The 18,047-nt window shown below is 39.5% G+C and overlaps 1 protein-coding gene across 8 annotated transcripts in view; it reads right to left on the minus strand.

The window, feature by feature from the left end:
* Positions 1 to 726: 726 nt before the first annotated feature.
* LOC134539976 (obscurin) overlaps positions 727 to 18,047 on the minus strand; it is a 570,520-nt gene continuing 553,199 nt past the window's right edge. For all 8 annotated transcript variants that reach the window (XM_063382379.1, XM_063382380.1, XM_063382377.1 and 5 more), the window contains 4 exons: positions 17,023 to 17,206; positions 16,063 to 16,288; positions 13,572 to 13,677; positions 727 to 1,844 (listed from right to left, as the gene is read on the minus strand). In XM_063382379.1, the coding sequence (XP_063238449.1) occupies positions 1,695 to 1,844; positions 13,572 to 13,677; positions 16,063 to 16,288; positions 17,023 to 17,206 (666 nt within the window). In that variant the 3' untranslated portion in view covers positions 727 to 1,694. The remainder of the gene's footprint in view (positions 1,845 to 13,571; positions 13,678 to 16,062; positions 16,289 to 17,022; positions 17,207 to 18,047) is intronic.

Raw genomic sequence — 18,047 nt, forward strand, 5'->3', positions numbered from 1 at the left:
GACTTTGCAGCGAATTATAAGGTTGAGAAATTCCCTTGTACCAGGACTCGGGTATGGCTGGCTGCACCATCATTTAGAGACGTTTGCGCCATGAGTTGATAGCTCCGTCCTAGTGAACAATATAAAAATCACGCACGTAATTAGCATTGATGTGTTTTCAATAATTTTATTAGAAACAACAAACTATTTCATCAAACTGTCGCACACAGGTCCAGTAGTCCTAGGAGTCCGAGTTTCGTGTCTGACTAGCTGGAGGCAAATAATAAATAGGCTTTTGAAAATTGATAAACATGTGCCCAATGTAACTGAACATAGATTTGGACATAATTTTTTTTCTTTTGGACATATTCGAGAAATCTGTGTTGATGTATATTATTCTTGTCGAGTATTCTTTAAAAAAAAAATGTTATTTTTATTTTATTGTGGTACTAATTATCTCTAGGTTATGTTAATTAATCATAACACAAGGCGCCCAATCACATAAAATATTGTATGCTCATGATAGTACAGAACAATTTGGTTACCATAACTTGGGGCATGTTATAGTGAGCCGTATGCTTACATCATGTAACACTTGCAATCTGTGCAAAGCCTAACATTCTTATTGGCTGAAGAATAAGGTTGCAATAAAAAGAATAAAAAAAGGGTCCACCTTAAACATTAGATACTGCTGGACAACATACAAAGAACCAACATATGCAAAAATAGAAATATAGAACATACACATTTTTCATGAAACATTTATTTAAATAACATCACTCTAAAACATGATTTTCACAAAACAGATTTCCGAAACAAAATATAACAATTTTTTTTGATAGATAATTTGTTTCAAATATTTTTTTTTTTCAACAAAAAAAAAGAAATAATATAATCTTATATAATTTCCTGCTGTCTCTTGATATGTAGCTTGAAATTTGTCTATTATGTAAATAAAACAGCAAAAAAAATAGTTATGTTTTCAGACATTGTTTCACTTTGCTATCATTTTACTTTTATAATGTAACCAAGTATATTCATGACAGCATTATACAGTTGACATGTATTAACGAGTATTCAGGTTGTTTATGCATTAGGAAATCAAATGCCGTAGACCTGAAGCCTCAGTTACGATCAATTTTTCTCCTTGTTGCACTGACAAGATGGCATCAAAACTTCGCGTCCGTCAAGCGGAACCAGCCAGAGCCTACTGTTGGGATGACAACAGGAAAACTAGTCGCGTTTATAAATTCACTTTAAGTGTCAATCAAATATGGCTCCTGTGAAACTGAATACACACGAGATCGTAGCAAGGTAGCAGTACTGTTCCAAAACACTATTCAAATTTAATATCAGCCCACTTAAATTTCAAAACTGTTTCTTACCGCAGAAATTTTGACGGTGTTCTACCATCATTTAAAAGAAAGTCTGCGGAACATTAAAACTCTGCCTAACAAGCTATGTTATTTTCTAGTAAACATCACAAAATAATGAACAAAAAAAAATTATAAAAATATATGTGTTTTCATGAATTTTGTATTTTTTTTGTTGTAATAAACGTTTGGTGATCAAAACAGTATTTGAGGTCCGAGCAGCACGCTGGACGATGTATCAGCCTCGCCACCTTCCAGCGGATGGGCGAGTTGGGCAGAGTTTCAACGTCGGGAGAGTGAACGGCGTGGAAGACATGTGGTCAGGCGTGCGGGGTGAGCGCCTCAGAAGGTGGTGTACAGCTCCTCCTGGATGCTGCTGGACCGCACGAGGCTGGCTTTGCCGCTCGCCCCGCCCGCGCCGAACTGGCTCACCAGCGCCTCCGACTGCGTGGCGCCCTGCGCCTTCCTCGAGTGGTAGTCCTCGCTCAGCTCCTGCAGACACCACGCTCACGCTCACACATGCTCAGCTCCTGCAGACACAACGCACACGCTCACACATGCTCAGCCCTGCAGACACCACATACACGCTCGCACACGCTCACACATGCTCACACATGCTCAGCTCCTGCAGACACCACGCACACGCTCACACACGCTCACGCATGCTCACACATGCTCAGCCCTGCAGACATCTTACACACGCTCACACACACTCACACATGCTCAGTCCTGCAGACACCACATTCACGCTCGCACACGCTCAGCCCTGCAGACACCACACACATGCTCGCACACGCTCACACACGCTCAGCCCTGCAGACACCACGCACACGCTCACGCATGCTCAGCCCTGCAGACACCACACACACACTCGCACACGCTCAGCCCTGCAGACACCACACACACACTCACGCATGCTCACACACGCTCAGCCCTGCAGACACCACGCACACGCTCGCACATGCTCAGCCCTGCAGACACCACGCACACGCTCACGCATGCTCAGCCCTGCAGACACCACGCACACGCTCGCACATGCTCAGCCCTGCAGACACCACGCACACGCTCGCACACGCTCAGCCCTGCAGACACCACGCACACGCTCGCACATGCTCAGCCCTGCAGACACCACACACACGCTCGCACACGCTCAGCCCTGCAGACACCACGCACACGCTCGCACACGCTCAGCCCTGCAGACACCACGCACACGCTCACGCATGCTCAGCCCTGCAGACACCACGCACACGCTCGCACACGCTCAGCCCTGCAGACACCACGCACACGCTCACGCATGCTCAGCCCTGCACACACCACGCACACGCTCACGCACGTTCGCACACGCTCACACACGCCCGGCCCTGCAGACACCACACACGCGCTCAGCACCGCTCTTCAGACAGCGCGGCCACACAACACTGCAATGAAATTCCCACCATTACTTAAAAAATAATTAACCTACCCTCTTTTATCGCATAATTGTCGCACCCTTATTTTATTGCGTCAAAATTTGGATAAAAAAAACTTCTCGCGTAATCGACGCACAATGTTTTTGGTCCCGCTATTAGATTCCGAGCGCTTTGTGTAGGTATTTTTTCTGTAAAATACGATGAATTTTACAGTAGAAATATAATATTTATTTAGACATTACCACTTATTTAATTAACGGAAATACAAAGTTATCTGATGTCTAAATTTTCTTTTAAAGACTTTTTAAACGTTATTACCTTATCTGTTCGTTTGTGTCACAGAAGTGTACCGCTTATACAAATGTAGTCAGCGCTAGTTTGGCATCAATAATGTTTGGTTACGTTGCTTCCCGTATAGACGCACACGTAGTCGATTATCGATATCTCGACGATTCATGCAACGCGCGCTCAATGTGAAGTGCCGAGTTAACTACATTTGTTGGCCTGCACTATTTCGTGGTGTGTACTATGATGATAGTTATACGTTCGTTCAGGCTTGCATTCGGATTACAGATTTTGTTTTTCTATATAAAGTTGAAGAAAGGTTTTTGTTGCATGACTTATTAATTTAAATTGTTTGACGTGCTCTTGTATACTCCACTTTTTAAATAAAAGTTATTTCCATGAATGGGTTTTGTTTTTATGAATACCTAACTTTAACTTTACCTAACAAAAAGAGGGTTGTCTGTAAAGTCGGTTTACGGACGATAATTTTACGTGATAACGTCATAAAAAAACATTGATGAAAAATTGCATACTTTTTAATTTTCAAATATTATTTACAGTTTTTGCAAATTTAATTTAAATAATTTGTTTAAATATAATTACGAAGAATTAGTTAAAAAGCCCGCCTTAACCTGTTCGATATTATAGAAGATTTTCTCGAACGGTGGTTGGCCGGTTCTTGCACGCTCGGCTCAGGCGGAACGTGACAATGAGTCATGTTTTTCCGTGCGTGCAGCCGGCATTCATTGATTTATAAGACGTTATGAAAATTTTTTTGTTCGCATAAACGTCGCACCCCTATTTTTCAAACTTGATTTTAGTATAAAATGTGCTACGATTATGCGATAAAACACGGTACTTAAAAATAATTAACCTATCTTGCAATTTTCTGATAGAAATAAAGAATAGCCAGATTCACCATCCCCATAGTTATACTAGTTCGCTCTCCCCTTCCCCTTTATTTAAACAGAACCTTGCATATGCCATTTTATAGTGAGTGCGACTATGCATAAATACACCATCTGGAAAAAAAAAAAAAAAAAGAAATGTGAGTCTTTTAGTACTCGCAAGTGATACATCAACATCTAACCTCGGTAAGGAGAAAATTCATGTGTTTTCATGTTGTTCATGTTGCAAAAAAAACAACTTATAATACAAAACTTGGACCCAAAATTTAACACAGAGTTCTTTAAAATAATACAGAGCATGATAAATAAACTTATAAGAAATATAGTAGCTTTTCAAGGACCAGAATTTCTAGATGTTATACTTCTATGGCATTACTAAAATATTAACCTGAAACATAATAAAACACATATTATAACACTAAGTATATGTTTGTGTATTTGTTTTTGCTTAAATGACCACCTTGTGAGCTAAGTCAAATTAAGTATTATTATATTATTAAATTATAATGTTATTAAAATCGTAAAAAAAAAATTACAGTGACAAGATTTGAAGCTCACCCCTGGGAATTAACAAGCACTGTGCTAGTAAGTCTCTTGCGAAATTATAAGGATAATATGTATTGAAGAGTCAGTTAGTGTAAAATATTGAAATTCTTTAATGTAGTTAATAATTTCAGTTTCTCTAGCCTACCTCTCTCAGTTTTAAGAATTGTGTCTAGAAGTTTGTGTCTGAAAGTCAAATTACAGTGTCCAAAAGTATGTTAAATACTAATCTCGTGGCTGGACCTTGTAATAACATGTAAACAAATTCAAATGTAATATTTATATTTGCGTGTAAGGTTTATGCAGACGGTGACAATACACTTCGACAGGCACTAATCACGCTTTATATAAATAAATTTAACTAAAATAATTTATTTTAAAATACAGATGGAATTTGTTATTACTCTAGACTTCAAAACATCTAACAATTCTTTCATTTGAGTAAGTTATCTTTAAGATAAAATGTTAATTATTAGTATGTTATTTATTTTACTAACTTCAGTCCGGCAGAGCGTGGATCACTGGGTACGTAACTTGCAGTACCCGTCAAACAAAATAGCAACATGTTCTTTCAATATCAAGTTCCATCTATACTATCTAATATTATTTAGTTCGGGATCGCGATTCCGGGATTTGAATGATAAATCTAAAGATGAACAAGTACACTGTCTTTCTATACAAAGAATATGTTCGATAACATAAAAGATTCTAGTTCGGTGAAAAATGTTCGTTTTGTTTAAATCGTAATTCGTTAGAGTACTTCTTTAATCAGCGAGTCTTCGGGTAATGGGGTAAGGGACCAAATCTTGCTGCAGGATACCCACGAGACGTGTAGGTTCTCGGAGAATCCTTGGTTCGCCTCAATCAGGACTGCGAACTCGGTGTTGCTCCTCCGGTCTCTAGCGGGCGGCAGGAATACGCGCCGTCACGACTCCATCCTTCGGGCTGTGGGCTGCAACTGGGCTGGACTGCACGACGGTCATCCTTCCCGGGCTCGAACTGCGACTTTTCATTCTTCGACAGGATTCTTCTTTCTTCAGGATGATCAACGGCATTTATTCTTCGTAGTTTCCAAGCAATTTACAGTCATTGGACGATCTCTTGAATCTGGATATTCGTCGACTTCTCTTCTTAATAATTATTTAGATTCTTGACGTCTGAGTTTTATCTTATCTGATTAAATTTATTAGTTCCTTCAACATCTCAGTTAATATTGACATTCATAAACAGTTTCAATTCTTCCATTCTAAATTAATGTCGAAATCGTTGCGTCATCATCGAGTCTCAATTCGTTCTAAAAGAATCTTTTCCCCGTTACTAATAAACGACTTTCTTAAGGTTGTTGATTAAACAAAACTATTAAAATTACTGCCCATTACTGTCGTTGTTCATCTTTAAATTAATAGTGGTTTCAAAAAATACTGCTATACTAGCCTTGACAATAATTTAAAATAAAAATTAACATAGAGTAATACATAGACAAAACGATAACAAAAAACTTTGCAGTCTGAATCAACCATAGATTACAAATATAAACATACGGAATAAAGCGTAATTAAACAAAATAAATATTAAAGGAAATTAAATATTTACTTTCTATAAAGGGTAAATATTGCCTTTATAGAATTATAATCATCGTAAGGCCAGATTTCTTAGGTATTTTAAAACTTGAGATTACGTTTTACTATAAATACTTTTTTAGTTTACCAAATACAGTGAAATTCTGTTAATAAGTTTTTCAAGTGTAATACTACGGTATTATCAGACTAACTGAAACTGTTTATTATTGTTTTACGTTCGAGGTTAATACCGCTTCCCGATACTTTCGGCAGTGTTTTGTTTTGTTCCACGCATGGCGGCGCGCGCATCTCGTGCTGTGTCGTCATGACAACTGCTAAAATAAATAATCGCGCGGCGTTCGGAACAGCTTTAACGAGCCTATGCTTGATTGATATTGACATTTCATTGGCTTCATTAAAAAGGACGCTAACGTGTCGCGGCCATGATTGGCCCTTTTCAATTAACAATTTAATTTCGGCAAGAGAGAAGAAGAAGAGTGGAAAATGACGCCATTTAGTGCGTGTGGTAGTGTATTCCCTCTGGGAATATTTCGTTCGTGGCGATGCTAATTTCGGCGTTATTGATCTGGAAATTACGTCAAAATACTGGGCAATGTTAATTGACGCCCTGTAATTGAATGCAGAATAATCGCATTCAATTCACGTGAGCGACGAAGTATTTTACGAACGACATTAAGCATCTATAGTTAAGGTATGGTCTGCATCATCGCTATATATTAAAATTGGCGTAAATTTTACCGTCAACATACGCGAACTATAATTATATAAACTTTGGATTATTATAAAATTAGTAGAACATTGACTTTCGGCGATTAACAGCAAATTAACTCACATTGGCACAAACTATATGTACACAAGTCCAGAAGTCTTTTGGTTAGGCGTTTCATGCTCGAGCAAGCCGGAGCAAAACCCCAAAACTTTTACTCAGTGAACAATTTCAGGAAATTTATTTATTTTGTATTTTATTCAAGAGTCAGGTTATCTACGACATCCCATAGACTTTATTTAATATTTGTTTGTTTGGTTATTATTTCCATGACTCAAGGTTTCTCATTATGATTAAAACAATAAAATAAGTTTTTTTTGTGTTATTTTGTTTTTAATTATTGATGACCTCTGGCGCCCTTGTATTAAGTCCTGGAATAACGTTCTGAGTAATTAAAAATGGAAAATCTTAGTTTCATCACGTACACGTTTGTGTACAGAAGGGAATAAGATTAGAAACACATTTTTCTGGCGCACGAACTGTGGGGCCGATAGTGTGCATATTTGTATTGTGTTTTGTGTGGTAAATTAAAACAGTAAATATGGAAACTAGGGGAAGGAGTAGACGTGTCAGTCAGGACAGCTCCAGGGACAGCAGTGTGGAGTCTACACACTCTGTAGATGTGTCTGTTCCCACATCACCTAGCCAAGTACCTAACACAGATTTTGTTACCCCAGTAACACATGCTGGAGCGGCTAGAGTAGATGTGACACAACCCCAAGCTACCACCACACCACACACACCTTTGCCTTTATTGCCAGCTGCAATAAGTAATGAAACAAGTGCTAGCTTGCTCATCATGCTGCAAAGCATGTGGCAGGAGGTGAAAGCTAACCACCAACAACAGCAAGCTAGTTTTCAGGAACAAAGTGCTAGGAGTGCTAAGTTAGAGGAGAGTCTCCAGGGCACTAGTGATAGGTTGGAGGAGAATCTTCGACAGCAATTAGACAAACAACAACAAGAACAGAATGCTAGGCTGGAGGAAGGTCTCAGGGACACTAAGGAGTCTATTAATAACACTCTTCAAAAGGAAATGAGTGAAGTTAAGAGTAGTGTGTCTGCTATTTCTGTACGGTTGGCAGAACACGAGAACTACACGGAGACACAGTTGCAGCTAATACAACAACAATGTAGCAGTACAACAACTAGGTTAGCAGCAGAGTTAACTACCCAGACTAGCCAGCTGAATGACAGGTTAAATCAATTAGCTGAGCAAGCTGCTCAGAACAGCTGTAGTCTGGAAAATATACAATCTACATGCCAGACCATGATTGAAAATGTAGTAATCAATCATACCACAGACATGAGGGAGCAGGTGGACACATTAGTAAAAAGGCAGACAGAGTTTTCGATGGACATAGAGCAGCAGGTAGGCAAGCTACAAGAGAAGGTATTGCAGTTGAGGGTAGACAATCTTACTCGAACCTCCAGTCACCATGTAGCATTGGCCCCAGCCCTGAACACCAATGCCAATGAAATCCTCAGTAGCTGTGATTCACCGCAGGTTGAGCAACCTGAGCTCCCAATCACACACTCCAACCCAGCTAACACACACACCACATTGGACCCAGTTGCAGTGATGCACCACCCGGCACGCCAATGGTCAGAGGCGATGCCTAGGTTCTCTGCTCATGAAGGAGAGAATCCAATGAGATTCCTTCGACGTTTCGAGGAATACGCTGACATGTTCAGGCTAAGTGATACTGAACGCCTGAAATGCATGGCAACTGCACTGAGAGACCATGCGTATTACTGGTGGGAGGTATTACAAAGTACCATCACTTCCTACCAAGAATTCAAAAGCCATTTCAAACAGCAGTTTTGGAATGTGAAAATACAGGGAACACTGAGGGCACGTCTGCATACCGAGCGGTATGATAGCAAGAAGAACAGAACTCTGGAGACACACTTGTCTCAAATGTTCGAGAGGACGCGCTACCTCGAACCAGAGATGGGTGATATTGAGTTCATGGCGATGGTGACCTCCCAGCTACCCATCAAGTACCAAGTACATTTGACAGGGCGTAGCTTCAACAATATCACAGAGTTCCGCGAACAGGTCCTCGCTTTCGACCGGCTGGAGCGGCTGTCCAGGAACAACAATAGTGAGGTGGAGAAAGACCTCAAGCCAGCACATCAGAAGGCAGCACCACTCTACACACCCTGGCAGCGTGGTAACGACGGCGGCAAGGCCAACGTCCACTGCACGTCATGGCAGCCTGCGAAACAGTACCGGACAGGGAAGTGGAAGACCAGGAGGGAATTCCAACCTCAACATCAAGGAAACCGCCAGCCGAAGAAACCCTACACCCACAACCAAAACCAGTGGTGGGGAAAGCATTACCGTCCTGAAGATCCAAATGGAAGGCCACCCAGGTGGGAGTACAGGAGTTACTCTAACCGTCAGCCGCCCAACAATATGCAACAGCATATGTTGCATCCCCCCGTAGCAGACACCGCTCCTGTGAATCAATCACCAGCGAGTTTCTCTACACTCAACCATCCTCCAACCACATCGTATCCCATGCCGCGAGGATATTTTGCTCGGCAGCAACCGATCCCGCCCAACTGCACAGGAACGCAGCCTCAGGAGACTGCGAATTGCAGCTACTCTCAAGCTGTAATTGAGGAGCATCAAAATAATTATGCTCAGTAAGGTTGTAGGTGTTACCACCGAAATTAATACCGGAATGCGACAAACCAGAACAAGACATGGAGAGGCCAACTCAGGAAGAAATAGAAGAACTGGTACGAGATAAATTAACAAGAGAAGCCGACCTTAGGAAGAAAAGGAAGCCAGCATCCAGGATCAGTAAATTCACTGTAGGAGACTTAGTTCTACGCCGTACAGCACCAACTAGTAACAAGTGGGCTCATTTAGCGAAGAAACTATTTTTATTGTACTCAGGTCCCTACAAAGTAGTAGCTGTGGAGAAATGTAACTGCTACACTCTACAGGACCCTGATACAGGAAAAATTGTAGGAAATTACAATTTGAGTCAGCTTAGGCCTTACAAAACACCTGTGGTGAATTAGAACACCAAATATGTACCATTATTACTTGTGTTATGCCAAAAAATCATTGTATTGTTTATGTTACTAAGGAAATTTAATTATATATATCCTCATGAGTTGATAGAGGTAATCCAGGTGTATAGGTACCTCATTGCTTCGATATGGTAATTTATATTCGAAGAATTAGGGTGTTTGTCAGTTGATGATTTTATTCCAACTGATATTTGTGCTTGGAGCATATGTGTTGCCTGAGCGTTGGTTTGGTACATTGTCCTAGAGGGACATACCAAATATTATGTACTGTGTGTACAGTTACTGTGTTGAGACACAGTTATTATCACCCTATTAGTCGAGTTCGACCGTATTAGCAATGGATATACACGTGAGGTTTAAATAAAATTTGGCATAAGATGTGTACAAACATTATGTGACATATTACAATGTATAACAAATGCAACACACAACTAAATACTACATATAATTAATGGCCTAAAGATTAGTTGACTAATATCCTACTAAATGAACACACTTGTTGGTATGAGTACTTACAGTTTGATCCAGGCTACTGCCTTGCCCCTACCTATGCTTCTTCATCGTCTAGTAGTTAATAATGCACTTTAATTGGGTTCCCACAGGACACCCGAAACTATAAGTGGATATCAACTTCATCCACACTCTTATGAATAGGATGTAAAAACACTCCACTTTATATTGAGAAAAGAAGAAATGAAAGATAAAGAATTTTAAAGATTGTCTTTAATGAACAGCTTTAAAAACATAAACACTATACACTAGCACTCAATCAATAATATTTATCTTGAGGTTATTGTCATTATTTCATAGCTGAGAAGCAAATAATGTCTCTTCTTGTAAATAAGTGTAGCTATTGTATAACATGTGATGAAGGAAAATATTCACATATATGTGAGAAGCATATTAAATATGCTAATATGTTATTGAAAGCCCAATATTATTGACAAATCTCAATTAAGAAATTGAATGTAATTATTTACTAGGTGAAGATATTATGTTGATAACATCCATAAAATATATTTTATTTATTCATCACCTACTACAAAGGTAAACAATAACCTGTTGTTGTTATTGAAAAACACTATGCAATGTTATTGTTGCAAATACTGTTTATTTATGCATTACCTTATTATTTAACAGAGTTATTATGTGTTCAATTAATGTTTATATTTATTATTAAGTTGTTATGAATTATTAAGTTTATGAGTTTGAGGAATCTCGAGTCATTTAATTTATGTTAGATTAGGGGAGCAAGAGAAGAAGAGGGGTTAGTGATAGCATGAGGCACGATCACAGGACGCTGTATATTCATATCGCGCAAGTGATAAGAACTGTTATAGGACGTGTGATTAACGTGTGTGTGTCTTCTGATTGCCGACGAACTGAACGAGTTTTGTTGCGGTCCCCTTCGACACCGTCTGCAGCAGTAGATGCAGCTGCAGCAGCAGCAGCAGCAGCAGCAGTAGTCCAAGGCACATGTAGAGTCATGTGTTGGACATTTGACTCAGCAGCTCGTACCAGTTGGTACGACCCCAGCGAACACGCCGCAGACCCGGTGGGTCCGCATCAGCACGACACCACGGCATCCATCGTGATGTCATTGGTGACATCAGGTGATGCGATCATCGATGAACAGCACACTGGTCCAGCAGTCTTCACGACGTCGATCGCCTACAACAGGGTATTGTTGGCTGAACCGCCATCCCAGCACTGTGGTTTACACCGCAGTCGACCTCTCTGCTCAGCTGTCACTTACCATGTATGGAGATTGGTGAGCCTTCTTCTACATCCTTGCTTCGCCTAATCAGGTAACTGATACTCCACAACATGTAGACAGATCATGTTTACAAACAACAGTGCGACTGTCAAGCCTACGAAGAGTAGTGTCGTTTGGCAAGAGAATAACGTTTTTCAACTTTCATCGCAATGTTGCCAACTTGTGAAGTAACCAGTTCCAGTTATTTGTTTTAACGATCTAAATTGAATTTAACTTTTTGGACAGTGAAATATAAATTTATATCGGGAGCGGCACTGTAATACTACGGTATTATCAGACTAACTGAAACTGTTTATTATTGTTTTACGTTCGAGGTTAATACCGCTTCCCGATACTTTCGGCAGTGTTTTGTTTTGTTCCACGCATGGCGGCGCGCGCATCTCGTGCTGTGTCGTCATGACAACTGCTAAAATAAATAATTGCGCGGCGTTCGGAACAGCTTTAACGAGCCTATGCTTGATTGATATTGACATTTCATTGGCTTCATTAAAAAGGACGCTAACGTGTCGCGGCCGTGATTGGCCCTTTTCAATTAACAATTTAATTTCGGCAAGAGAGAAGAAGAAGAGTGGAAAATGACGCCATTTAGTGCGTGTGGTAGTGTATTCCCTCTGGGAATATTTCGTTCGTGGCGATGCTAATTTCGGCGTTATTGATCTGGAAATTACGTCAAAATACTGGGCAATGTTAATTGACGCCCTGTAATTGAATGCAGAATAATCGCATTCAATTCACGTGAGCGACGAAGTATTTTACGAACAACATTAAGCATCTATAGTTAAGGTATGGTCTGCATCATCGCTATATATTAAAATTGGCGTAAATTTTACCGTCAACATACGCGAACTATAATTATATAAACTTTGGATTATTATAAAATTAGTAGAACATTGACTTTCGGCGATTAACAGCAAATTAACTCACATTGGCACAAACTATATGTACACAAGTCCAGAAGTCTTTTGGTTAGGCGTTTCATGCTCGAGCAAGCCGGAGCAAAACCCCAAAACTTTTACTCAGTGAACAATTTCAGGAAATTTATTTATTTTGTATTTTATTCAAGAGTCAGGTTATCTACGACATCCCATAGACTTTATTTAATATTTGTTTGTTTGGTTATTATTTCCATGACTCAAGGTTTCTCATTATGATTAAAACAATAAAATAAGTTTTTTTTGTGTTATTTTGTTTTTAATTATTGATGACCTCTGGCGCCCTTGTATTAAGTCCTGGAATAACGTTCTGAGTAATTAAAAATGGAAAATCTTAGTTTCATCACGTACACGTTTGTGTACACAAGGGACTATCTAAAATAAATTTGAAACCTGGGATAACTTCTTAGAAAGGCAAAAGGAAAATTTCCTTTCTTTCATAGTTTACTAAGAGTATAACTGAGCAAATTTACAAATGGTAATAATTTCTTATGAAAAATAGGGCATAAGACTATATAACAAAACAAAGACTAAATTTCTTATTGAAAGAAACTAATTCTAATATATGTATGTTAAATAATAAATGTCAGTGCAAAAAAAAAGTCAAATTAATACATATTCTAAATTAAGTTTATTGAAAAAAGTGATCCAGTGTTGTCAGCTTGGAGTTCTTCTTGGTTTGCTGCATTATGCTGTGTTCCTCACTACAGTGTTGTGACGCTGAGAGCGGGAAGGGTCCAGGTGATTTGAGCAGTTTAAGGGGGACATGAATCTTGCCTCACACGGGCGACGTCATGACCCTAGATCTAGAGACTGTACGGGGTCCGCGACAGTATCCACGGTGGCACCCATTAACCGGACAAGCAAACCTCGACGAATACCCCGGCTAGTTAGGAAATGGCCGCTGGGAACGAAAGCTTCATGACTTCCACACCCTGAGAGTGAGCGATAAGGGGGAGTGACGGTGTCACCTTGAGGCGGTTGCCCAGGAAGACGGCACGCTCCCTCTTCTTGATCATGAACTCCGTGGGCAGCAGCCAGCGGTGCTCCTGTGCTTCCTCGGCCGTCGGTCGCTTGCTGCAACAGTCGCATCCTGCCCTCAGTGTCTGGTCTGGTTACCAGGGTTCCACGACACCCTCTTCCCACTGTCTGTGCCAGGCATCTGTGGATACTCCTTCTTTTTATAAATCATAATCTAATTTTGATTAGAATATGAAATTATTCTCAAATACTAAACATTTTTTTTTTTTAAATTTAATTATACAGCACAATTTTATTCTTCCACACTTCAGAGGACTTAAAGACAAATTGATGCCAAATACAGGAAAATAAATAAGAGACATATACTAGAGAAACCGTCTATGGAACCATAATATACACCTGCCCCTCAAAGTATCGCTGTTCGATCAGTGCAATTTTGAAGTTACCATACCAATAAATTACTGCATGATTTAAAAGTAGCGCCGTCATGGATTTGTTTTCTTTTACGTGAATTATTATTTCTGTGCATGCACAATGGCAACAGCACTTTTGTAGCATTAAATAAAATGCAATGAATTGATAATTTCACAAAACAACAAACAATAGCTATTTACTTCCTTCATTGTGTATTCATCTCCAACGATGCCCGTGTGTTCAAACAACATTTATTTTACGCCCTCCTGCATGTCATCGGCAGCCTGGAGAGTAAAGCTAGAACCTTTCAGGGCTGGTCTACCTCACACCAACTAGGATGCGCTAGTGACAAATGAACAAGTGGCAAATAATGGCAAACATGTATTTAGTTAACAACAGAGTCAGGTTAAATAATCTTTCTAATAATATAAAATGTTAGGTCTATGCTTTTTAAATTCTTATTAGAACTGAAATATATCTCCTATATTAATAACATACTTACTTTATAACTCAAAACTGTTGTTTGCACCTACTTATGAATGCTATGCCCAAGCCCTATTAAGGTTATGTACACAATGGGGTATAAGAATTTTTAAAAATTGAATTTTAGGTTGTTTAATCTCGAAATGTTATTTGACATCTATTTAAATGTACTTCAAATGTATTTAGACATATATTTGTACCTGCAGGCACACTTACTGATTGGAAAACAAATTATTTTGATTAACGTGCACTCTTATGGAAAAAAACGTATTTGAGTAGTGGTGTTTAGATTAGTGCCCATTTTTCCTTGAAAGAATTAGGGCGTAACTTTGAGGGGCGGGTGTAGTGTGTAAAAGAGAGGAAAATATAAAAAAAACCTGGCAATGCATTTTCATAAAACAGTAAAATTTTTAAGTTTTAAATTTTGTGTTTGTTGATCCAACTGATTAATTACATCAAAATATGATGTTTAATCATTTTTATACTTTTCCAAAAAAATTTGTTTCGTAAAAAGCAATGATGTACATTGTTTGAAATGTTATTAAAATTTTGAATAGATTCTTTTAGCATTATAAATATTAATGAGTTCTATATCTATGGTGATGAATAAAGAACAATAAATATTCCATTTGAAATGTTGAATGGATATCAAATGATAAACAGTGGAATCTCATTATTAAGTACTTCACTTAAAAATATTTCACACTTAAAAGAATATATATTCATAACTCTACAAGATGATCTACATTTATTAAGAGCTCAGAATTAAGGACAGTAGAGTCCCGATTATCTGGGGTAATGATTGGTAAGGGGTCCACGGAGAAAACAAAAAGTAGTCTAAAGCAATGTTAAAATAAAAATGTTTAGTAAAAAATTTTTTTATCTCCACTATCTAGACACAAAAACTGTATAAGGTTGCACATAATAGGTACCTACTAAAGTTTTAAATGTAATTTTCATAAAAAGTTGCAGTACATATCACTAAAACATACGTGGTTCTATTTTACGTCGCAGTAATTTACATCTAGCTGGTTGATAATTTTTAAATTTTGTTGATTGTCAAGTACCACAAATTTGCATTTATTTTTGTAGACATTACTTTTTTTAAGACTACGACAAAAAGAACTACTGCTGCGTTGCGACTGCTGATTGAAACTACTCAGTCCAGTTATCGCTCGCGTGAGTCACGGAACAGCCGCGCCGTCAACATGAGCGCGGTTCACAAGAGTGCACAAGTGGAACACAAGTGTGGACGGCTTACACGGGTGCGTTTATAATTGGCTCTAGCAGTTTCAAAGTTCATGATGAATACTGACACTTGGCAACTACGTATGCACTATGTTTTTCGTCTTCAATCACAGGATAAAATCTTGTTAGTTCAATCAATCAAAAAAGTTTATGGTTTACGGAAGTGAAATATGATACAGTTAACCGGCAAACCGGATTAACTCGAACCCGGATAATCGGAAGTCTACTCTACTTTCATAACTATCAAAACTATGAGTTTTCCCATGAAAGTGTTGATGATACTTCAGCGTAGTGCACGACGGTGCTAGGCATCAGAACCACCGCGGCGAGCCTGACCTGGGCGACCGCTTGAACACCAGCATGAGGAAGCGGGTGGCCTCCTGCGTCAGCTCCTTGTACAGGTGCTCGAAGCGGTAGCGCACGAAGGAGATGTTCTGGCGCGTCTCCTCGTCGCCGGCGCCCCGGAAGGGCGACACCCCGGACAGCAGCATGTACGTCAGCACGCCCAGGCCCCAGATGTCCGTCTGCGGGTAGGCGGGCTCGTCGTTCAGCACCTCCGGGGCTGCCGACACACCACCGCCCACGTCACTACTTACCCATGTCTGCACCCTGCGTTCGCACGAGAGCACAGTACCTTCCTGGCAAGGGGTCCACGGATAACACAAAAACTCTTGTCTTGAGGCATGGCATCTCTGTTTGTGCAGCAAAGTTGTGGCTAAGGATTTACGTCACACACTGATGGTGGGAAAAATGAAGGAATGGAATACAAGGGTGGCTAGCAGGAAAACAGGGAAGTTCCTGGAAAAATCAGGGGATTTTCAGCAACAGGGAGTATTGTCAGGTAATTTTTTAGGTAGTCAGTGAATTATTTTTAATGATGAGGATACTGAAAAAAATTAAAGTGAAAGAACAGACTCATTTTGATTTGTACCAGTTCCAAGTTCACATCATTTCTTCCTCCTTTCCAACACGGATTTAAATGTTACAAAAAGTTTTTCACACATTCTTTTTGCTTGTAAGCGTATCAGTATTCCGACCACACGCACTGACTTCAGTGCTACCGCCTGCAGAGCATAAAATAATTGATAGTTACCTTTTGCAGTAGCTAAATGTGGTATGCATATGAGTGGCGATTTTTAATTTAACTAATATCAGTGGTCTGGAATTATTTTTTTCGAACCTGGAAAATGTCTGGGAATATCTTATAACAGGTTTGACGATGGTTGCTCGTAGAGAGGCTCAAAGTGAAGGGTTCCCCAAGGTCAGTGAGTGATGAGCCTCGCCCAGGACACGCACCCACGTGGTCGATGACGTCGGACGAGCGCTCGACGACGGTGCCCAGCTTGCTGACCTTCTGCGCGGAGCCCAGGTCGACCAGCTTCACCTGCACGCTGCGCACGGACGCCATCACCACGTTGTCTGGCTGGAGGTCGAGGTGGCACAGCCCGCGCCAGTGCAGGTACTGCAGCCCGTCCAGCACCTGCGCAGCGTCCGTGCCGTGACCACTCCGTGCGCTGCCCAGCTACACATCTGTCCCGTCCAGCCACAACCACGCATCTGCCAAGTCTGTGCCCTGATCATTCAAATATTTGACATCGAATCATGCATAATACAGCAAACCTAATTCCAAGGCATCTGAATGTTCAACACAAGCCAAAATACTTTCAATTATATTATGAACTTTAATCCCAGAAATTTAAGAGTTTACTATTTATACACCTGACTGAAAAATTTTATTTTCTGGTTTTGGTTAGATATTACAAAGGAGCAAAATGTAAACATTTTGAGATGTGCAGGCAACCTATATTTCCATTTCTTAATTGCTCAGAATATTTAAATGATCTTAATAGTTAACACGTTATCAGAAAAATAAAAAAAAACATTTTTAGGATGTTGCTAACCTTTTTTTTTTTTGTGGTAACAACCCAGCTTTGTGTAGCATTTATGCATACATGTATTTATTACTTATTATACTTTTAAGAATAACATTTAAAGAAACAAGAAATTTCAGAAAATTGTTAATTTTTTAATAATTTCCACTTCAGTGAAGTTGAAAAACTTATAAGTATCATTCTTAATGCAACCTAATGTTTTAGTTAGTAAATATAACAAAATGCGAAGACACTTATTTTCAGTAGTATTGAGTATGGGATATTTTAAGAAAGCAGTCATGTAATAGGCAAATGTGAGGCTTCAATGTCACTTCTGTATTTACAGAGCCAGAAGTCACGTACTGGCATACTCGGCTGGCTCACCTTTAAACTGAACAATTTTTTGAAGCTGCTCAAATGTACAAAGTAGTCCCGCAAAAAATCAATCGA

Source organism: Bacillus rossius, chromosome 16, assembly GCF_032445375.1.
Source record: "Bacillus rossius redtenbacheri isolate Brsri chromosome 16, Brsri_v3, whole genome shotgun sequence".
In the NCBI taxonomy this organism is placed as follows: Eukaryota; Metazoa; Arthropoda; class Insecta; order Phasmatodea; family Bacillidae; genus Bacillus; species Bacillus rossius.